We start from the raw sequence: 22,712 nt of genomic DNA, 5'->3' as shown, positions 1-22,712 counted from the left end.
TTGCACGGATGCATAGGTTTGGCAAACACTTGCTTTGTGGGGGTGGGCTGCGCCACTCAATCTGCATGCATGTTTACACCTGCTGTTGGATACAGTTATCGTCCTCCCAAGGCAGTAACTGCCTCCAGGTGGGAGACACACTGGCAGGGAAGGGTGATGGGGGTTGGTGACTGGGGGATTGGTGGCCGGGAGGTTGAGGGCTGGGGGGTTTGGTGGCCGGGTTGAGGGACGGGAGTTGGGGGGGGGGGTTTGGTGGCCGGGTTTGAGGGGGTGGGGTTTGAGGGGGAGGTTTGGGTGAGGGGGGGGAGGGAAGGTGAGAAGGGGTGTTTGGGGGGGGGCGGGGGAAGGTGAGAAGGGGTGTTTGGGGGAGGGGGGGGGAAGGTGAGAAGGGGTGTTTGGGGGAGGGGGGGGGGGGAGAAGGGGTGTTTGGGTGAGGGGGGGAGAGAAGGGGTGTTTGGGTGAGGGAGGGGAGAGAAGGGGTGTTTGGGTGAGGGGGGGGAGAGAAGGGGTGTTTGGGTGAGGGGGGGAGAGAAGGGGTGTTTGGGTGAGGGGGGGGGAGAAGGGGTGTTTGGGTGAGGGGGGGGGAGAAGGGGTGTTTGGGTGAGGGGGGGGGGAGAAGGGGTGTTTGGGTGAGGGGGGGGGGAGAAGGGGTGTTTGGGTGAGGGGGGGGGAGAAGGGGTGTTTGGGTGAGGGGGGGGGAGAAGGGGTGTTTGGGTGAGGGGGGGGGAGAAGGGGTGTTTGGGTGAGGGGGGGGGAGAAGGGGTGTTTGGGTGAGGGGGGGGGAAAGAAGGGGGGGGAAAGAAGGGGGGGGGAAAGAAGGGGGGGGGAAAGAAGGGGGGGGGAAAGAAGGGGGGGGGAAAGAAGGGGGGGGGAAAGAAGGGGGGGGGAAAGAAGGGGGGGGGAAAGAAGGGGGGGGGAAAGAAGGGGGGGGGAAAGAAGGGGGGGGGAAAGAAGGGGGGGGAAAGAAGGGGGGGGGAAAGAAGGGGGGGGGAAAGAAGGGGGGGGGGAAAGAAGGGGGGGGGAAAGAGGGGGGGGGAAAGAGGGGGGGGGAAAGAGGGGGGGGGGAAAGAGGGGGGGGGGAAAGAGGGGGGGGGGAAAGAGGGGGGGGGGAAAGAGGGGGGGGGGAAAGAGGGGGGGGGGAAAGAGGGGGGGGGGAAAGAGGGGGGGGGGAAAGAGGGGGGGGGGGGAAAGAGGGGGGGGGGAAAGAGGGGGGGGGGGAAAGAGGGGGGGGGGAAAGAGGGGGGGGGGAAAGAGGGGGGGGGGAAAGAGGGGGGGGGGAAAGAGGGGGGGGGAAAGAGGGGGGGGGGAAAGAGGGGGGGGGGAAGAGGGGGGGGGGAAGAGGGGGGGGGAAGAGGGGGGGGGGAAGAGGGGGGGGGGAAGAGGGGGGGGGAAGAGGGGGGGGGGAAAGAGGGGGGGGGAAAGAGGGGGGGGGGAAAGAGGGGGGGGGGGAAAGAGGGGGGGGGGAAAGAGGGGGGGGGGGAAAGAGGGGGGGGGAAAGAGGGGGGGGGGGAAAGAGGGGGGGGGGAAAGAGGGGGGGGGGGAAAGAGGGGGGGGGAAAGAGGGGGGGGGGAAAGAGGGGGGGGGGAAAGAGGGGGGGGGGGAAAGAGGGGGGGGGGGGGAAAGAGGGGGGGGGGGGAAGAGGGGGGGGGGGGAAGAGGGGGGGGGGGGGAAGAGGGGGGGGGGGAAGAGGGGGGGGGGGAAGAGGGGGGGGGGGAAGAGGGGGGGGGGAAGAGGGGGGGGGGAAGAGGGGGGGGGGAAGAGGGGGGGGGGAAGAGGGGGGGGGGAAAGAGGGGGGGGGGGAAGAGGGGGGGGGGGGAAGAGGGGGGGGGGGAAGAGGGGGGGGGGGAAGAGGGGGGGGGGAAGAGGGGGGGGGGGAAAGAGGGGGGGGGGAAAGAGGGGGGGGGAAGAGGGGGGGGGGGGAAGAGGGGGGGGGAAGAGGGGGGGGGGAAGAGGGGGGGGGGAAGAGGGGGGGGGGAAGAGGGGGGGGGGAAGAGGGGGGGGGGAAGAGGGGGGGGGAAGAGGGGGGGGGGAAGAGGGGGGGGGGAAGAGGGGGGGGGGAAGAGGGGGGGGGGAAGAGGGGGGGGGGAAGAGGGGGGGGGGAAGAGGGGGGGGGGAAGAGGGGGGGGGAAGAGGGGGGGGGGAAGAGGGGGGGGGGAAGAGGGGGGGGGAAGAGGGGGGGGGAAGAGGGGGGGGGAGAGGGGGGGGGGGAAGAGGGGGGGGGAAGAGGGGGGGGGGAAGAGGGGGGGGGGAGGAGGGGGGGGGGGAGGGGGGGGGGAGGAGGGGGGGGGAGGAGGGGGGGGGAGGAGGGGGGGGGGAGGAGGGGGGGGGGAGGAGGGGGGGGGGGGGGGGGCCTTGCGGGGGGGGAGGCGGGGGGGGGAGGAGGGGGGGGGGAGAGGGGGGGGGAGGAGGGGGGGGGGGGGGGGGAAGGGGGGAGGAGGGGGGGGAGAGGGGGGGGAAGAGGGGGGGGGGAAGAGGGGGGGGGAAGAGGGGGGGGGAAGAGGGGGGGGAAGAGGGGGGGGGAAGAGGGGGGGGAAGAGGGGGGGGAAGAGGGGGGGGAAAGAGGGGGGGGGAAGAGGGGGGGGGAAGTTTGGGCCCTCTGTTGTTCCTTGGGGGCCCGGGGTGGCCTCGGTTCGGGGGGCCCTTTCCCTTTTCCTTGGGCCGTTGTTCCTTGGTCTTTGGCCTAGAGGGGGCGGGGGGAAGAGGGGGGGGGGGAAGAGGGGGGGGGAAGAGGGGGGGGGGAAGAGGGGGGGGGAAGAGGGGGGGGGAAGAGGGGGGGGGAAGAGGGGGGGAAGAGGGGGTTGGTGGCAGGGGGGGGGGAAGAGGGGGGGGGGAACTCGTGGTTGTCCTCTTTGTTGGTTGGCAGGGGGGGGAAGAGGGGGGGGGAAGATTGGGGGGGGGAATTTTTTTCCTCTTTTTTTTTTCGGGGGGGGGAAGGGGCGGGATGGGGGGGGAAGAGGGGGGGGGAAGAGGGGGGGGAAGAGGGGGTGGGCAGAGGGGGGGGAAGAGGGGGGAGTGGGGGGGAAGGGGGGTTGTTGGGGTCGGGGAAGGGGGGTTTGGGTGGGGGGGAAGGGGGTTTGGGTGGGGGGGAAGGGGGGGTTTGGGTGGGGGGGAAGGGGGGGTTTGGGTGGGGTGGGAAGGGGGGTTTGGGTGGGGTGGGAAGGGGGGTTTGGTGGGGGGGAAGGGGGTTTGGGTGGGGGGGAAGGGGGAGTTTGGGGGGGGGGGAAGGGGGAGTTTGGGTGGGGGGGGAAGGGGGAGTTTGGCTGGGGGGGAAGGGGGAGTTTGGGCTGGGGGGGAAGGGGGAGTTTGGCTGGGGGGGGAAGGGGGAGTTTGGGTGGGGGGGAAGGGGGAGTTTGGCTGGGGGGGGAAGGGGGGTTTGGCTGGGGGGAAGGGGGGGTGTGGAGGGGGGGGGGAAGGGGGGGTGTGGGGGGGGGGGAAGGGGGGGTGTGGGGGGGGGAAGGGGGGGTGGGGGGGGGGAAGGGGGGTTTGGGGGGGGGAAGGGGGGTTGTGGGGGGGGAAGGGGGGGTTTGGATGGGTGGGGGGAAGGGGGGTTTGTTCCTTTGGAATGCATTTTGTTCCGGGGGGGAAAGTCATCTTTTTTTTTTCCTTTTTTTAAATGGGTTTGGATGGGGGGGGAAGGGGGGGTTTGGATGGGGGGGGGAAGTCATTTTTGTTTCCGTTTTTTGAAATGGGGGGTTTGGGTGGGGGGAGGGGGAAGGGGGGGGTTGAGGGGTTGGGGGGGAAGGAGGGGTTTGGGTGGGGGGGGGAAGGAGGGGTTTGGGGGGGGGGAAAGGAGGGGTTTGGGTGGGGGGGGAAGGAGGTTGTTTCCTTCTGGGGGGAAAGTGAGGGGTTTGGGTGGGGGGGGAAGGAGGGGTTTGGGTGGGGGGGGGAAGGAGGGGTTTGGGTGGGGGGGGGAAGGAGGGGTTTGGGTGGGGGGGGGAAGGAGGGGTTTGGGTGGGGGGGGAAGGAGGGGTTTGGGTGGGGGGGGGAAGGAGGGGTTTGGGTGGGGGGGGAAGGAGGGGTTTGGGCTGGGGGGGAAGGAGGGGTTTGGGCTTCTTTGAAGTTTTGTTTCGTTGGAAAGGAGGGGTTCTGGCTGGGGGGAAAGTAGTTTTGTTCCTTCTTTTAGAATGGAGGGGTTGGGTGGGGGGGGAAGGAGGGGTTTGGGTGGGGGGGGAAGGAAGGGTGGTTTGGCTTTGGGGAATTGATTGTTTTGCCTTTTGGGAATGGATTGTTTGTTCCTTGTTTAAATGTAGGGTTTTTGGGCTGGGGAGGGGTTGAATTGGGGGTTTTTGAGGGTTTGGGTGGGGGGGGGAAGGTTATTTTTTTTTTCCTTTTTTTAAGGTGAGGTTTTTTTCGGGGGGGAAGGGGGGTTTGGGTGGGGGGGGGAAGGGGGGTTTGGGTGGGGGGGGGAAGGAGGGGTTTGGGGCTGGGGGGAAGGAGGGTTTGGGCCTTTTGAATTGGTTTCGTTGAATGGAGTTTTTGCCGTTTGGGGAAATTGTATTGGTTTGTCCGTTGGGTTGAAAGGGGTTATTTTTTTGGCCTTGTTTTAAAGGGGTTTTTGTTTCCTTTGGTTGAAAGGGATTTGTTTGTCCGTTTGGGGTAAATTGATTTTGTTGCCTTTTTTAATTGAGTTTTTTCCTGTTTTTAATTGATTTTGTTTCCTGTTTTAGAATTTATTTGTTTCCGGGGGGGGAAGGGGGGGTTTGGGTGGGAAGGGGGGTTTCGGGGGGGGAAGGGGGGTTTGGGGGGGGGGGAAGGGGGGTTTGGGTGGGGGGAAAGGGGGGTTTGGGTGGGGGGAAGGGGGGTTTGGGTGGGGGGGGGGAAGGGGTATTTTTGTTCCTTTTTGTAAATTTATTTTTTTTCCTTTGTTTAAATTTATTGTTTTTTCCTTTTTTAAATTTATTTTTTTTTCCTTTTTTTAAATTTATTTTTTTCCTTTTTGTTTACTTTTGTTTAAATTTTATTTATTTTTTTGTTTCCTATTAATCCCTTTTAATTCTCTCTTCATTTTAATCAATTCTTTTCTTTTCTTAATCTTTTCTTTTCTTAATCAATTCTTTTCTTATCAATTCTTTTCTGAGATCAGATTCGTTGCTTGGAGGGGAGGGATGAGTTTCGATCTTGCTTAGGGGGGTTGGGTTGATTGGAGGGTAATCATTCCCGCTTACATAATTCATTTAAGCGGTGAGTTTGAACCGTTCATGATGATGTTTGAGGGGGATGACGGGTTGTGGGAGGACGGAGGGGGGGTGGTGTGGGAGGGACGGAGGGGGGGGTGGTGTGGGAGGGACGGAGGGGGGGTGGTGTGGGGTAGGGACGGAGGGCGGGTTGGAGGAGAGGTCGGGCCTTTGTTGGAGGGACGGAGGGGGGGGTGGTGTGGGAGGGACGGAGGGGGGGGGGGTGTGGGAGGGACGGAGGGGGGGGGGGGTGTGGGAGGGACGGAGGGGGGGGGGGTGTGGGAGGGACGGAGGGGGGGGGGGGTGTGGGAGGGACGGAGGGGGGGGGGGTGTGGAGGGACGGAGGGGGGGGGGGTGTGGGAGGGACGGAGGGGGGGGTGTGGGAGGGACGGAGGGGGGGGGGTGGGAGGAGGGACGGAGGGGGGGGGGGTGTGGGAGGGACGGAGGGGGGGGGGGTGTGGGAGGGACGGAGGGGGGGGGGTGTGGGAGGGACGGAGGGGGGGGGGTGTGGGAGGGACGGAGGGGGGGGGGTGTGGGAGGGACGGAGGGGGGGGGGGTGTGGGAGGGACGGAGGGGGGGGGGGTGTGGGAGGACGGAGGGGGGGGGGTGTGGGAGGGACGGAGGGGGGGGGGGTGTGGGAGGGACGGAGGGGGGGGGGGTGTGGGAGGGACGGAGGGGGGGGGGGTGTGGGAGGGACGGAGGGGGGGGGGGTGTGGGAGGGACGGAGGGGGGGGGGGTGTGGGAGGGACGGAGGGGGGGGGGGTGTGGGAGGGACGGAGGGGGGGGGTGTGGGAGGGACGGAGGGGGGGGGTGTGGGAGGGACGGAGGGGGGGGGTGTGTGGGAGGGACGGAGGGGGGGGGTGTGTGGGAGGGACGGAGGGGGGGGGTGTGTGGGAGGGACGGAGGGGGGGGGGTGTGGGAGGGACGGAGGGGGGGGGTGTGGGAGGGACGGAGGGGGGGGGGTGTGGGAGGGACGGAGGGGGGGGGGGGTGTGGGAGGGACGGAGGGGGGGGGGGTGTGGGAGGGACGGAGGGGGGGGGGGTGTGGGAGGGACGGAGGGGGGGGGGTGTGGGAGGGACGGAGGGGGGGTGTGGGAGGGACGGAGGGGTGGACGGGACGGGGGGGGGGATGAGGTTTGAGGGGGCAGTTCAGAGGGGGGTTCGGGTGAGAGGGGGAAGGGAGTTGACGGAGGAGGGGGTGTTGGCGAAAGGATGGGGTTGACGGGGGGGGCTGGGTTTGGGGGGGGGGTTAAGGTGGGTTTGGGGCTGGGGGTTGATGGGAGGGTTTGATGGCCCGCGGGCGGGTTTGGCTACCGGGGGTTGAGGGCCGGGCCCGGGGAGCCACCACCCACCTGCCCCGTTCTCGATTTTCAACATCCGGTTGGTGACGGTATCGGCCACGGAGAGGAGCTCGCTCTGGCCCAGGCACAGCAGAATCTCCCGGCAGCCGCACCGCTCCTTCTCCGACAACATGGACATGACGCTGACTTCTCTGTCCCGGTGAGCACCGAGGCCCCTCAGCACCACCGCTCCGGAATCAGCTGGAACCCGGACACTGGTTCCGCTCCGGCCCGCAGTCACTCCGCTCCCGGGCAGTAAAATACCAAATGAAACAGCTCCTGCCATCTAAACCGTTAGTCTCAATAACAAGGGTTTTATTCTCAATAAGAACAGGCGGCCACAATAAAGAGCAATTCACTATCCGTCATTTCTGGCTTTTGGTCACAAGGGCCGCATATCTGAGAAATTCTAGGATTAAACAACAAGTGTCTGAATTGGGGATCGCTTTGATTTCTGAATTCTCTCCACTTGCTGAAAATGCCATTGACAGCTCCCTCCAGCCGGAAACATTTGTATGGTACACCCGCTCCACAGGCTGGTAGCGGGCTTTAGGACCCGGAGGAAGCGGCTGGGGCGGCGCTGCGGAGAGTTTCTGCGCATTAGGAGCAGCCAGAGCTGGGGGAGAGAGTCCAAGAGCAGAGTGAGTATATCACTGGATCCGGGGGGAGAGAGTGTGCCGGCCTCCCGGGGGGTCTCGGGGTCAGTGTATTCCTGAGTATCTTGGGGGTGGTGTCAGTGCATTCCTGGGTATCTTGGGGGTGGTGTCAGTGTATTCCTGAGTATCTTGGGGTGGTGTCAGTGTATTCCTGGGTATCTTGGGGGTGGTGTCAGTGCATTCCTGGGTATCTTGGGGTGGTGTCAGTGCATTCCTGGGTATCTTGGGGTGGTGTCAGTGTATTCCTGGGTATCTTGGGGTGGTGTCAGTGCATTCCTGGGTATCTTGGGGTGGTGTCAGTGTATTCCTGGGTATCTTGGGGGTGGTGTCAGTGCATTCCTGGGTATCTTGGGGTGGTGTCAGTGTATTCCTGGGTATCTTGGGGGTGGTGTCAGTGCATTCCTGGGTATCTTGGGGTGGTGTCAGTGCATTCCTGGGTATCTTGGGGTGGTGTCAGTGTATTCCTGGGTATCTTGGGGGTGGTGTCAGTGCATTCCTGGGTATCTTGGGGTGGTGTCAGTGCATTCCTGGGTATCTTGGGGTGGTGTCAGTGTATTCCTGGGTATCTTGGGGTGGTGTCAGTGCATTCCTGGGTATCTTGGGGTGGTGTCAGTGTATTCCTGGGTATCTTGGGGTGGTGTCAGTGTATTCCTGGGTATCTTGGGGTGGTGTCAGTGCATTCCTGGGTATCTTGGGGTGGTGTCAGTGTATTCCTGGGTATCTTGGGGTGGTGTCAGTGCATTCCTGGGTATCTTGGGGTGGTGTCAGTGTATTCCTGGGTATCTTGGGGTGGTGTCAGTGTATTCCTGGGTATCTTGGGGTGGTGTCAGTGCATTCCTGGGTATCTTGGGGTGGTGTCAGTGTATTCCTGGGTATCTTGGGGTGGTGTCAGTGCATTCCTGGGTATCTTGGGGTGGTGTCAGTGTATTCCTGGGTATCTTGGGGTGGTGTCAGTGCATTCCTGGGTATCTTGGGGTGGTGTCAGTGTATTCCTGGGTATCTTGGGGTGGTGTCAGTGTATTCCTGGGTATCTTGGGGTGGTGTCAGTGTATTCCTGGGTATCTTGGGGTGGTGTCAGTGCATTCCTGGGTATCTTGGGGTGGTGTCAGTGTATTCCTGGGTATCTTGGGGTGGTGTCAGTGCATTCCTGGGTATCTTGGGGTGGTGTCAGTGTATTCCTGGGTATCTTGGGGTGGTGTCAGTGTATTCCTGGGTATCTTGGGGTGGTGTCAGTGTATTCCTGGGTATCTTGGGGTGGTGTCAGTGTATTCCTGGGTATCTTGGGGTGGTGTCAGTGTATTCCTGGGTATCTTGGGGTGGTGTCAGTGTATTCCTGGGTATCTTGGGGTGGTGTCAGTGCATTCCTGGGTTTCTGGTGGGGGGGGGGGGGTTTCAGTGTATTCCTGGGTATCTGGTGGGGGGGGGGGAGGTTTCAGTGTATTCCTGGGTATCTGGGGGGGGGGGTGTCAGTGTATCCCTGGGTATCTGGGGGAGGGGGTTATCAGTGTATCTTTGGGTATCTGGGGATAGGGGAACGATTGGTTGAAGGGGGAAGAGACGAGGCTGGGAAAGAGATGTCAAAGTTGAGAAGGTCGATGGTGGGATCGAGCAGCTGAGAGGGGAAGCGGTATGGGCAAGAGGGAGCGCCTGAAGGAAGGCAACGACAAGACAGGATGGAGCGGGGAATTGAATGCGGCGTTTGAAGCGGGGTTGACGGGAGGAAGCAGGTTTATGTTTGGGGGAATGGAGCCGGTGATCTCGGCTATTGAAGGGTGAGGACGTCATTGCTTGTGACATCAGCGCACGTGTGCACATTCATACTGGCAAGCTGGCAAATGTTCGCACGCACTGATGACGTCCACGATCACTCTGCACTGTCGGGAGTCACTTTGTATTTACTATGTCTGCTCTAAAAGACAGACTTTCATTTAGATAGTGCCTTTCACGACCACTGGACATTCCAAAGCACGCTCAAATCTGATCTTTCAGTTGGACAAAATCTGAAATTGCTGGAAAGGCAGCAGGACAGTCAGCATAATTGGACAGTCTTGGTCAATGCTTTGGGCTGGACTTTTTTTTTACATAAATGAAAGTTGAACAAGCATTTTAACAGAATCTGTAAAAAGGAGGCAGAAAAGGAGAAACAAATAAGAGCTCCCATTGATAAAGAAAAATAGGAAATTGCAAGATGCTGAAAATCATCTCAATCGGAATAGAAATAAGCATTAAAGAAACCGTGAACATATAAATAATGAAAGGAGTGAGAGAGACAAATTCAAGTTCTTTCTTTGTCTTCAATTTAGATAGCTCCTGCCATGACCTCAAGATGTCCCAAATTAATTCACAGCCAATGAAGTAAACGAAAGACTTGCAAATGCAGAGTGCCTTTCACAATCTCAGGAGATCCCAATGTGCCTTATAGCCAATGAAATTTACAGGATAGCTACTGTTGTAATGTAGAAAACATGGCAGCCAATTCGCACACAGCAAGCTCCCACAAACAGCAATGAGAGAAATGACCAGATAATCTATCTTTTAGTGATGTTGGTTGAAGATTAAAAGTTTGCCAAGACTCCTCTGCTCTTCGAATGGGATCTTTTATGTCCACCTGTGAGGGCAGTTAGGACATCAGTTTAATATCCCATCTTAAAGATGGCACCTCTGGCAGTACAACACTCCCTTAGTACTACACTTAAGTGTCAGCCTAGATTAGGTGCTCAAGTCTCTGGAGTGGGACGTCCACCTATAAAACATTTGACTCAAAAGCAAAAGACTGAGCCAAGCCTCAACCCAAAAAGCCTACAGATAATTCCCAAAATTAAAAAAGTACGTGCATAACACAGTGGGTTTGCTCATCTTAAAATAGAAGAGCCTAACAAAGATTCAGATCCTCTTGCCAACTGTTCTGAGGAATATGTCCACTTTAAATGTCACGGCTTCCACTCTGGCTGACCCCCACCGCTCCCCACCCCCCACCCCCCCCAGACACGAACAGACCCAATTCACATCACCAGCACCTGGCAATGTAAAGATGGAGGATATGGCTAAAGTCTCAACTACTAAAGTAAATGTTAAGGCTGAAGGGCTGCAGAATGCCCCATAAAAAGAAAAATACTGTTCCTGAAACCTTTGATGAGCTTCATTGGAAGACTATTTAAGACAAAGACTGAAAGGTCAGAGTAGGAACGAGAGAGGGGGTTAAAATGGCCATCCACAGAGAGGCATTGTCATTCTATACTCCTACCCTGACCAGGACTCTTTCCAGAAACGTTGAGCCTGAATGCTTCACACCTGTGTGTTTCTAGTAGTTTTTTTTTAAATTTCTAGTCTTTGCAGTTTGTGACTTTTATGATTTATCATTTGAGTTTAATTTTCCTGATTATTGCATTAACTTAAAAAAAAAACTAAAAATCACACAAAATACTCGACTGGTATACATATGCAAAACTGTATCTCGGCTCTCTCTCAAGAACAGTTCATCCCATCTCAAATACTACTACTGCAGTCCTCAAGGAGTTACAATTATTTTTTTCACATTCCAAAATTATAAGTTGACAATAGTAGGTTTGATGTCACTGAAGATTCTTTGTGACCTCATTGAACTGGCCCTGCTTTCAAAACTGTTGCTGAGATAGATGCACAAGAGTTGGAAAGCTTCTGTGTTGTGGCAGTTTTGGTTGGTGATTACATGGTATGTGAATCATTATGGTCAACTGGTATGGGGAGGGCACATGTTTCCTTAGCTTAAGGTTTAATAAATATGTCAAAGTTTTGGGGACTGTTATGCTTAAGTTTGTTTCCAAACTGGGAGATTTCAGCAGATAAGGAAAGTCAGAGTCATAACGGCACAGCAGGAGGCTATTCAGCCCAATGAGTCAATGCTGGCTCACTGCTGAGCAATCTAATCAGACCCATTCCCCGGATCTATCCCTGTAGCCCTGCAAATTTATTTCCCTCAAGTGCCCATCCAATTTCCTTTTGAAATCATTCATCGTCTCCGTTTCTACCACTCTCTTAGGCAGAGTGTTCCAGGTCATTACCATTTGCTGCCTAAAAAAGTTCCCCCTCATATCCTTTCTGCATCTATTGCTCAAAACCTTAAATCTGTATCCCTTAGGCCTTGTATCATCAGCTGGTGGGGAATAACTTTTCTTTGTCTTGCCTAACTAAACCTGTCAGAATCTTGTTCACCGCAATCAATTCTCCTTTGCTCCAAGGAGAACAGTTCCAGCTTCTCCAATCTAGTAGCTAAAATCCCTCTGCACCCTCTCAAGGATCCTCACATCCTTCCTAAAGTGCTGTGACTAGAACTGGATGCAATACTCTAGTTGTGGCCTAACCAGAGTTATATAAAGATTCAGCATAACTTCCCAGCTTTTATTTATGAAGCCCAAGATCCCATATGCTTTGCTAACTACTCTGTCAATATGTCCTGCCACCTTGAAAGATCCACATGAACCCCCAGGTCCCACTGTTCTTGTATACTCTTTAGAAATGTGCCAGACGGGCACCATCTAAATCATGCTGGGACCAGAGTCCTAGCGAATTGCATAACTAGGGCTGTAGATAGGGCTCTAAACTAAAGAGTTGGGGGGAGGGTTCAGTTGCATGGAAAATTAGGAAGTCAAAGTAGAGAAGGTAAGAGTGCAGGTTAGTGATGAGGCTGATTGTTACCAGAAAATAAAAGGAAGGGACAGAACGTGGGAACGTCGTATTGCACCAAGAAATCACGCAAGAGTAGGGAAATTTGATAATAGAACAAACTTAAAGGCTTTGTATCTGAATGCACGAAGCATTCGGAATAAAATAAATGAGTTAACAGCGCAAATAGAGACGAATGGGTATGATTTAGTGGCAATTACTGAGATGTGGTTGCAGGAAAACCAGGTTTGGGAATTGAATATCCAAGGGTACTCAGTATTTCGGAAGGATAGGCAGGAAGGAAAAGGAGGTAGTGTAGCTTTCTTAGTAAAGGAAGAGATCAGTGCTGTAGTGAGAAATGATTTAGGCACTGGAGATCAAGATATAGAATTAGTCTGGGTAGAAATAAGAAACAGCAAGGGAAAGAAGTCCCTTCTGGGAGTAATCTATAGGTCCCCAAACAGTAGTTCCACAGTGGGGCACAGTATAAACCAAGAAATACTGGGGGGTTGTAAGAAAGGTATGGCAATAATCATGGGTGATTTTAATATGCATATAGACTGGATTAATCAAATTGGCAAGGGTAGCCTCGAGGGAGAGTTCAATGAATGTATCCACACTAAACATGACCTTTCCAGTACATCCTGCCTATCAATTTTGACCCCATCCATTACTTCTACCATCTCTGCTTCTACTGATATTTTGTCAGCATCCTCTTCCTTAGTGAACAGTGATACAACGTGGTCATTAAGTATTCTAGCCTTGCCCTGAGCCTCTAAGCATATATCACCCTCTTACTACCCACTTACCATTTACATGCCGGTAGAAGATTCTTGGGTTGCCTCTTATGTTAACTGCCATTCTATTCTCATATTCTCTCTTTGCCAGTCGTATTCTCCTTTTCACTTCCCACTCAACTTATTGTATTTGGCCTGGTTCTCACTTAAAGAGGTCACCTGACACGCATCATATACCATCTTTTTTTCATTTCATCATGTTCTCTATCTCCCTTGTCACCCAAGGAACCCTGGCTTTGGTTCCCTGACCTTTTGCCCTTGTTGGAATGTACCAAGCCTGTACCTGAAACATTTCCTACTTAATGATCACCGACTGCTCTGTTAAGAGTTTTTCCTGTCAATCTTTGCTTCCATTTTACCCTGACGAGATCCCCTCTCATCCCACTGAAGTTAGCGTTCTTCCAATTTAGACGTTCTACTTTTGATTGTACCTTGCTCTTCTCCATTGCTAATCTAAATCTTATGATACAATGATTACCCTAACCCAACTGCTCCCCCACAGACACTTGGTCCACTTGGCCCACCTCATTCCGCAACACCAGATCCAGTACTGTCTGACTGAGAACATATGGTCAAGGAAGTTCTCCTGACCACATTTCAGAAATTCCTCCCGCTTCTTTCCCTTTACTCTAACATTATCCTAATCAATGATTGGGTAATTAAAGTCCCCCAGTATCACCATTATATAGTTTTTGCACATCTCTGTCATTTCCCTTCAGATTGTTCCTCTATCTCTTATTCACTATTTCGAGGCCTATACAATATCCTCTGCGCTAGTTGCTCACCTGGAAACTCAGCTACAAAGATTCATGGACTGTCTCTCCCATGCCTGCAACTTGTTCTCCTTGACTATAAGATTACACTAAATAACACCCCACTTGAAATGGTTAGCAAATTCTGCTCCCTTGGGTCCATGGTGACAGACAGTATGTCCCTTGATGCACACATAGGGAAAGCAGCTACCACCTTTGGCAGACTTGCGAAACGAGCATGGGATGATACCAAGCTGACCCTGAGGACCAAACTGCTTGAAAAGCCTGTGTCCTCAGCACCTTGCTGTACGGCTGTGAAACATGGGCAACTTACAGCTACCAAGAAAAGAAGCTCAATAATTTCCAACTTCACTGTCTGTGGCGCATTATGGGTATATCCTGACAGGACAAAATCACAAATATGGCAGTCCTTTCAAAGTCAGAGCTCCCAAGTATGTTGGCACTAATCAACAGAGGTGGTTTTGGTGGATCAGACACGTCTGCAGGATGGAAGACGGTTGCATGCCCTGTATGGTGAGGTATTCGGGGTCAGACGACCAGTGGGGCGCCCAAAGATCCAAGGATGCTTGCAAGCAGGACATGAAGGCCCTAAATGTCAACTATCACACCTGGGAGTCACTAGATGGCTCCCCCTTAGTATCATAGAAAGTTTAAGGCACAGAAAGAGGCCACTTGGCCCATTGTGTCTGTGCCTGTTTTGCACTGGAATGCTGACTTGGGGCTGCATTAGAGTGAGGAAGTGGGAGTTTTGTGACTGAGAGTAATTAAGGGTTAGTTTTATCTAAAGCCTAGTCTTTTATTTAGCAAATTAACTTAACAGTTGCTGTTTGGGTTGGAGAAGTTGAGTTTTAGACCAGCTTTAAACAGAGTTCACTCAGGCTCTGCTTGTAGCTGCATCTTGTTAATTAGATAACTGGCTTAAACCAGTTTTCAGGGGCTAGAGTCAGACAGCATAAAAGTGGGCCATCTTACAGTGCTGACTTCATTTGTACTGGAGTGCTGACTTGAGGCTGCATTAGAGTGCTAAAGTGGGAGTTTTGTGACTGAGGGAGTTCGGTGAGGAGGGAACGAGGAGTTCCTTTCATTTCCTACCTGTCCTCAAAGAGCGTGAGGGGAGCCGAGAGTTTCCAAAGAGCACAGCTGACTGGTGAGTAAGTCCTGGTGGGTATTTTTCAAACTGGATTGAATTGTAAGTCATTGTTTTAGCAAGACTTAATTGATTTTTTTTATTATAATAGTCTTCTAAAGTTTTAAATTTAAAGGGTTTAGTCATGGCACGAGAGCTTAAAGCCGTGGTTTGCTCCTCTTGCAGCATGTGGGAATCCGGGAACATTTCCAGTCCCTGGGACCAGCATGTGTGCAGGAGGTGTGTCCAGCTGCAGCTCCTGGAAGCTCGGGTTTCAGAGCTGGAATGGCGGCTGGAATCACTGTGGAGCATTCGCGAGTCTGAGAGCATTGTGGATAGCACGTATAGAGAGGTGGTCACGCCGCAGCTGAAGGGACTTGAGGAAGGAAGGGAATGGGTGACCACTAGGCAGTGGTCAGCCAGAGAAACAGGCTGGTAGTTCAGGAGTCCCCTGGGGTCCCGCTTGCAAATCAGTATTCAGTTTTGGAGGCTGATGAGGCTGGTTCCTCCAGGGAGTGCGGACAGAGCCAAGCATCTGGCACCACAAGCAGCCTGTCTGCATAGGAAGGGGGAAAGAGAGGAAGAGCAATAGTAATAGTGGATTCTGTAGTTAGGGTAACAGATAGGCGCTACTGTGGCTGTCAACGTGACTCCAGGATGGTGTGTTGCCTCCCTGGTGCCAGGGTCCGGGATGTCACTGAACGGCTGCAGGGCATCCTGAAGGGGGAGGGTGATAAGGCAGAGGTCATGGTACCAATGACATAGGTAGAAAGAGGGATGAGGTCTTGCATCAAGAATTCAGGGAGTTAGACAGTAGATTAAAAAGCAGGACCTCTCTGGTTGTAATCTCTGGATTACTCCCAGTGCCACATGCTAGCGAGTACAGAAATAGGAGAGTAGCACAGATGAATGCGTGGTTTAAGAGTTGGTGCAGAAGGGAGGGTTTTAGATTCCTGGACCACTGAGACCGTTTCTGGGGAAGGTGGGACCTGTCCAAGCGGGACAGTCTACATCTGAACCAGAGGGGGACTAACATCCTTGCTGGTGGGTTTGCTAGTGCTGTTGGGAGGAGTTTAAACTAATTTGGCAGGGGGAGGGGACGCAGACTCCTAACAGAATAGGGACACAGCTAAACACAGGAAAGCAAACAAGTCAGAGGGAATACAGCAGAAGTAAGTTTCAAGGGAGTAAGACCAGGATGGATGGCCTCTACTTTAATGCCAGGAGTATTACAGGTAAAACGGATGAGTTAAGGGCAATGATTGACACGTGGAATTGTGATATAGTAGCCATCACGGAGACATGGTTGAGGGAGGGGCAGGATTGGCAGCTCAATATCCCGGGATATAGAATCTTCAGGCGAGACAGAGGAGAGGGTAAAAGAGGAGGGGGCATTGCAATATTAGTTAAGGAGTCAGTTACTGCAGTAAGGAGAGATGATATCTTGGAGGGGGCATCAAATGAAGCTTTATGGATAGAGTTTAGGGGCGGCACAGTGGCGCAGTGGTTAGCACCGCAGCCTCACAGCTCCAGCGACCCGGGTTCAATTCTGGGTACTGCCTGTGTGGAGTTTGCACGTTCTCCCTGTGTCTGCGTGGGTTTCCTCCGGGTGCTCCGGTTTCCTCCCACATGCCAAAGACTTGCGGGTTGCTAGGTAAATTGGCCATTATAAATTGCCCCTAGTATAGGTAGGTGGTAGAGAAATATAGGGACAGGTGGGGATGTGGTGGGGATATGGAATTAGTGTAGGATTAGTATAAATGGGTGGTTGATGGTCGGCACAGACTCGGTGGGCCGAAGGGCCTGTTTCAGTACTGTATCTCTAAATAAAATTTTAAAAAATAAAATAAAAAAGGGACAGCCACATTTCTAGGTGTTTATTATAGACCCCCAGATAGTCAGCGGGAAATTGAGGAGCAAATATGTGCGCTATTCGCAGAGGTGTGTAAAAATAATAGGGTAATTATATTAGGTGATTTCAACTTTCCCAACATTAATTGGGATAGTCATCGTGTTAAGGGCTTAGATGGAGTGGAGTTCTTAAAATGTATACAGGAGAACGTTTTAGCTCAATATGTAGAGAATCCAACAAGGGAGGGTGCAGTGCTGGACCTAATTCTGGGAAGTGAAGCTGGACAGGTGGTTGATGTGTTGGTGGGGGAGCATTTTGGTGATAGTGGCCACAACATTGTACAATTTAAGCTTGTTATGGAGAAAGAAATAGACAAGTTGCAAAAAAAAGTTTTGGTTTGGGGGAGAGTGAATTTTAGTAAAATAAGGCAGGATCTGGCCAAGGTAGACTGGAAAGAGTTGCTTGTCGGGAAATCTACAGAAGAGCAGTGGGGGGGCATTCAAAAAGGAAATGGGGAGGGTACAGGCCCAACATGTTCCCTCTAGGGTAATAGGCAGGAGCAACAAGCCCAGAGAACTATGAATGACCAGAAACATTCAGGGTATGATGAGAAGGAAAAGAGAGGCTTTTAGCAAATACAAGGAGAGCAAATCAACGGAAGCATTAGTGGAGTGCAGAAAGTGTAGGATGGAGCTTAAGAAAGCAATTAGGAGAGCAAAGAGGGGATATGAGAAAGCTCTGGCTTGTAAAAGTAGGGAAAATCCCAAGATATTCTGTAAGTATATTATTGGGAAGAGGATAACCAGGGAAAGAGTAGGATCCATTAGGGACCAAGGGGGAAATCTGTGGGTGGAGCCAGAGGACATTGGTAGGGTGTTGAATGAATACTTCACATCTGTCTTCACCCAAGAGAATGAGGATATAGATATGGAACTGAGAGATAGAGACTGTGAGGTTCTTGAGCAAATTGTCATAGGGAGTGACAAGGTATTGGAGGTTTTGGCAGGCTTAAAAGTGGACAAATCTCCAGGTCCGGATGATTTGTGTCCCTGGATGCTGTGGGAGGAGAGTGTGGAGATTGCAGGGCCTCTGACCCAAATTTTTAATTCCTTTCTGGCCACGGGGGAGGTGCCAGAGGACTGGAGAACAGCTAATGTGGTCCCACTATTTAAGAAAGGTTGTAGAGATAAGCCAGGGAACTACAGACCAGTGAGTCTCACGTCAGTGGTCGGGAAACTATTGGAAAAAATTCTGAAGGAGAGAATCTATCTCCACTTGGAGAGGCAAAATTTGATTAGGAATAGTCAACATGGCTTTGTCAGAGGGAGGTTGTGCCTAACAAATTTGATTGACTTTTTTGAGCATGTGACCAGGTGTGTAGATGAGGGTAGTGCAGTTGTTGTAGTTTACATGGATTTCAGCAAAGCCTTTGACAAGGGAGACTTATCAAGAAAGCAAATGCACATGGGATACAGGTGGATTCAAAATTGGCTTAGCTGTAGGAGACAGAGAGTGATGACTGACGGCTGTTTTAGTGACTGGAAGCCAGTATCCAGTGGCGTACCGCAGGGATCTGTGTTGGGTCCCCTATTGTTTGTCATTTATATAAACGACATAGATGACTATGTGGGGGGTAGGATCAGTAAGTTCGCGGATGACACAAAGATTGGCTAAGTGGTTAACAGTGAGGTTGAGTGTCGTGGGTTACAGGAAGATATGGATGGGATGGTCAAATGGGCAGAAAAGTGGCAGATGGAATTTAACCCTGAAAAGTGTGAGGTGATACACTTTGGAAGGAGTAATGTGGCACGGAAGTATTCAGTGAATGGCCTGACAGTGGGAAGTTCCGAGGAACAAAGGGACCTTGGCGTGTTTGTCCATAGATCTCTGAAGGCAGAAGGGCAGGTTAATAGGGTGGTGAGAAAGGAATATGGGACACTTGCCTTTATCAATCGAGGCATAGATTACAAAAGCAGGGAGGTCATGTTGGAGTTGTATAGAACTTTGGTAAGGCCACAGCTGGAGTACTGTGTGCATTTCTGGTTGCCACATTATAGGAAGGATGTGATTGCATTGGAGGGGGTGCAGAGGCGATTCATCAGGATGTTGCCTGGGATGGAACATTTAAGCTATGAAGAGAGGTTGGATCGGCTTGGGTTGTTTTCACTGGAGCAGAGAATACTGAGGGGTGACCTGATCGAGGTGTACAAGATTATGAGGGGCATGGACAGGGTGGATGGGGGAGCAGCTGTTTCCCTTAGTTGAAGGGTCAGTTATGAGGGGACGCAAGTTTAAAGTGAGGGGCAGGAGGTTTAAGGGAGATTTGAGGAAGAACTTTTTTACCCAGAGGGTGGTGACGGTCTGGAATGCACTGCCTGGGAGGGTGGTAGAGGTAGGTTGCCTCACATCCTTTAAAAAGTACCTGGATGAGCACTTGGCACGTCATAACATTCAAGGCTGTGGGCCAAGTGCTGGCAAATGGGATTAGGTAGACAGGTCAGGTGTCTTTAATGCATCGATGCAGACTCGAAGGGCCTCTTCTGCACTGTATTATTCTGTGATTCTGTGAAAAACGATCCACCTATTCTAATCCCATCTTCCAGCATTTGGTCCATAACCCTGTAGCTTATGGCACTTGAGGTGCATATGCAGACTTCTTTTGAAGGAGTTGGGGGTCTCTGTCTCAACTACCCTTTCAGGCAGTGAGTTCCAGACCATCACCACCCTCTGGGTGAAAAAGTTTTTCCTCATCTCCCCTCTAATCTTTCTACCAATCATTTTAAATCTATGCCCGTCACTGACCTCTCTGCTAATGTGAATAGACCCTTCACCTCCACTCTATCCAGGCCCCTCAAAATTTTGTACATTTAAATCTGATCTCCCCTCAGCCTTCTCTGTTCCAAGTAGACCAACCTCAGCCTATCCAATCTTTCCTCATAGCTGCATTTTTCTGGTCCTGGCAACATCCTCGTAAATCTCCACTGTACCTTCTCTAGTACATTTACATCCTTTCTGTAATAAGTTGAGCAGAACTGCAAACAGCTCTCAAGTTGTGGCCTAACCAATGAGTTATACAGTTCCAGCGTTACCCCCCTGCTCTTGTATTCTGTACCTTGGCTAACAAAGGAAAGGATTCCATATACCTTCTTAACCACCTTATCGACCTGTCCTGCTACCTTCAGGGATCTGTGGACATTTACTTCCTCTACACTTCTCAATATTTTCCCATTAATCGTGTATTCCTTTGCCTTGTTTGACCTTCCCAAATGCATCACCTCACACTTCTCCAAGTTGAATTCCATTTGCCACTTTTTTGCCCATCTGACCAGACCATCAATATCTTCCTTCAGCCTACAGCTATCGTCTTCGCTATCTCCCACGTGACCAATCTCTGTGTCGTCCGCAAACTTCTTGATCATGCACCCTACATTTCCATCTAAATCGTTAATATACACCACAAAAAGCAGGGGACCCAGTACTGAGCCCTACGGAACACCACTGGAAACAGCCCTCCAGTTGCTAAAACAGCCATCAACAATTACCCTTTGTTTCCTGCCACTGATCTAATTTTGTATCAGCCTTATTGCATTTCCCTGGATCCCATGGGATTTTATTTTTTTAGCCAGTTTGCCATGTGGGACCTTGGTGAATCCTTGTTCAGAGCTTTCCAATTATAAGACAAATAAACCAATTCACACAGGTTTTCAGAGGTTTAAAGAAGAAAGATGAAATTTTATAGAAACTTAAACTCTAATATGGTTAACGCCTACGGATATATGATGCACCCATGCTAGCATGCACACGCGATACAAACATGCAAATAGGGACAGAAAAGAGGAGAGGAAAATATAGTAGAAAGGTGTTTGAGGCAATATCAGAAGAGTTTCTTGTTTACTGTGCTTCGAGCTTACTTGATTGTAGGTAGTCTTGCTGTTCGTTGGGGCCCAGTGTTGTTCTTAAACCTAGTTCACTTAGGAGACTTTTCTCTCTTTGAGGTTCATGTGTTTTCACAAGATTCAGTTCCGTGGGAAAGAGATAGAGGCAGGCAGGACTGGAGAGGAGGTTCTGTTCCAACCAGGAGCACACGGCTTTCTCAGTTCAAATCCTCTGTTGGAAGTTCAAATTCTGTCTTTCCAATTTAAAACTCCCCTAGTTGGCCAGCAGGTGGTCCCCTGGCTGACTAGTTTGGCCAGGTCTCTTCTGTGTTTTGGGGCAGGGACTGGTTCCTTTGTTCCAACATTGTTAGTTACTATGCAAATATCTTTCCAGTCGGTGGCTTGCAATTTTAAGTTTTAATGTTCATGTGGCGAAATCATGTGTGCCTCAGTCTTGGCTGCGGGTGGGGGGGGGAGGGAGGGATTTGCCTGACACCTCCACACCCATGGGAATGAAATGTGATTTGAAGAAAAACGAAGCATTTCATTACAGAATTTGAGAGAAATATAAGATACTGAAAGAAAAACAATGCATTTCTCTCATTCATTTCCATTCATTCGCCAATCTTAAAACTTATTAAAAATGGTCTTTTACTGGGTGCCAGGGCTGCTTCAATTTTCCCTTTTTTTTCTCAGGAGAGTAGTAGTGGGCGGGTCTATCTGAACACTGTCATGCAAAGATTTTTGACTTCAGGGGATGGGTGGTTCTCTTTTCCTCTAACTGTGGGGGAGGAGTCTTTGTTACACTCCCTCCCCTTTGTTCTCTGGGACACTCCTATGTGCAAGTATTTGTGCAGACTTGGCTGCATGCTCCTGTGGCACTTCGACTAGGTGAGGCATCACCCTCATGGTTTCTGTACCCTCTAGAGGTGTCTCTTTGTCTCTGCAGGTTCCTGTAAATGCTGTTAGCAACTCTGGTGGGGTGCTTCTAGAGTCTGCATTTACATAGGAGGATGTGGGGGCTAACTTTTCAAATTTTACGAGGTTGGTTGACTGGACGGTAGGGGTTTACATCCAGAATTCTTCCTGAACTTCCTTTATCCTGTCCTCTGGGTCACCTTTTCTGATTCTCTTTCTAAACTTTTGCCTGTCCCCTTTTGGTCTTGGCGGGGGTCCCTTACAGTTCACCAGCCCTCTTCTGGAGGGTCCTCCTAACACCGGTACAGGACTTAGGGGTGCAGGTTTCACTGTAGGTTGGGGTTTCCCCTCAACCTGGCACATGTGGCAACTCCTGCAATACTCCACCACATCTTTGTGGAGTTTTGCCCAGTCAAACTGCTGTCTTATGCAGGCTTTGGTCTTTCGTAAACTGGCATGTACAGCCACTGTAGTCTCGTGGGCCCTTCTTAATATTTCTCCCCGGTACCTCTGTGGCACCACTAACTGGTGAACCACTGTTCACTCCTTGCTCTAAGGTCTGTGAGGAGAACTCCATTTCCTCATCAGTACCTCATTCTTTAAATAGTTGCAGTCAGGGACTTCCTCTGCTTCACTTTCAGACTGGGCAGCCTGTGTTAACTCTCGCAATACTGGGTTGGCTCGCTGAGCCTCACCTAGGGAAAATCCATTTAATTCATTCCCAGGGTCTCCTAACGTTCCAAAGAAAGTCTCCGACAGGCAGACATCATGATCATTTGCCTGCAGTTCCAATGCAATCTCCTCTGGGGGAGCTGGTTTGATCATGGCCTGACCCACTACACATTCAGGGAAACTGCAGGGAACCATCTCTTGTCACTGCCCTGTCTCTCTGACCTCCTGCGGTCTTTCTTTCACTACTGGGTGGGGGTGGGGGGGGGTGGTGGCGCTACCACCTTCACCCCTGCCAGATCATTACCTAAGAGCAGGTCAACCCCGTCCACAGGCAAACCAGGGACAATCCTGAGTCACCGGTCCTGAAACCCGGTCGCACTCCAGGTGCACCTGGTGTACAGGTACAGGCATACACTGCCCTCCAATACCATTCACCAGCATTTTGGTGTTCACAGCACTCTCTGGAATAAAGGTCAGGCCCTTTCCCAGTAAAATGAATCTGGTGGCCCCTGTGTCCCTGAGAATTACTATGGGCCTCCTTGCCCCACTCAAGGGATATGGGATTACTTTCTCTTCAAATACAAAACCCTGACAATCTTCAGGAATCCTATTAACTTTTTTTGCACTGGCTGTAGTAAGCTTCCTGGGTTGTACTCTTACTGCAGTTAAAGCCACAGCTTGTTCTGTGTTTTCCATCAGGGCCTCGTCTTCACTGAGCGGGTGTGCCCTGATTAACCCTACCGGTTTCCCCTTTAATTTACAGCAGTCAGCTTTTAAATGCCCTGCCTTATTATAATGGAAGCATACAGGTCTCCGGATCTCACTCTTGCTCACAGCACCCTTCCTTTTTGGCTGGAGGAGGGCCCCCTGTGTCTCCTGCTTTCCTTTC

The 22,712-nt window shown here is 52.5% G+C and overlaps 2 protein-coding genes across 3 annotated transcripts in view; one reads left to right on the top strand and one right to left on the bottom strand.

Annotated features, from left to right (window-relative positions):
* The window catches only part of LOC137374216 (uncharacterized protein C3orf38-like), a 33,840-nt gene extending 26,794 nt beyond the window's left edge, over positions 1 to 7,046 (bottom strand). The window contains exon 1 of the mRNA XM_068040003.1: positions 6,488 to 7,046. Within this exon, the coding sequence (XP_067896104.1) occupies positions 6,488 to 6,799 (312 nt within the window). The 5' untranslated portion in view covers positions 6,800 to 7,046. The remainder of the gene's footprint in view (positions 1 to 6,487) is intronic.
* A 4-nt stretch (positions 7,047 to 7,050) lies between these two features.
* zgc:152951 (uncharacterized protein LOC569013 homolog) overlaps positions 7,051 to 22,712 on the top strand; it is a 94,347-nt gene continuing 78,685 nt past the window's right edge. The window contains exon 1 of one of the 2 annotated variants that reach the window (XM_068041046.1): positions 7,051 to 7,154. The gene's annotated coding sequence lies outside the window, so the exon portion shown is untranslated. Of the gene's footprint in view, positions 7,155 to 14,285; positions 14,528 to 22,712 lie in introns of those variants that run through there. The other variant, XM_068041047.1, reaches the window with a different exon arrangement.

The sequence above is a fragment of the Heterodontus francisci genome, chromosome 10, assembly GCF_036365525.1.
Source record: "Heterodontus francisci isolate sHetFra1 chromosome 10, sHetFra1.hap1, whole genome shotgun sequence".
In the NCBI taxonomy this organism is placed as follows: Eukaryota; Metazoa; Chordata; class Chondrichthyes; order Heterodontiformes; family Heterodontidae; genus Heterodontus; species Heterodontus francisci.
This window is presented reverse-complemented; position numbering and strand designations above follow the sequence as displayed.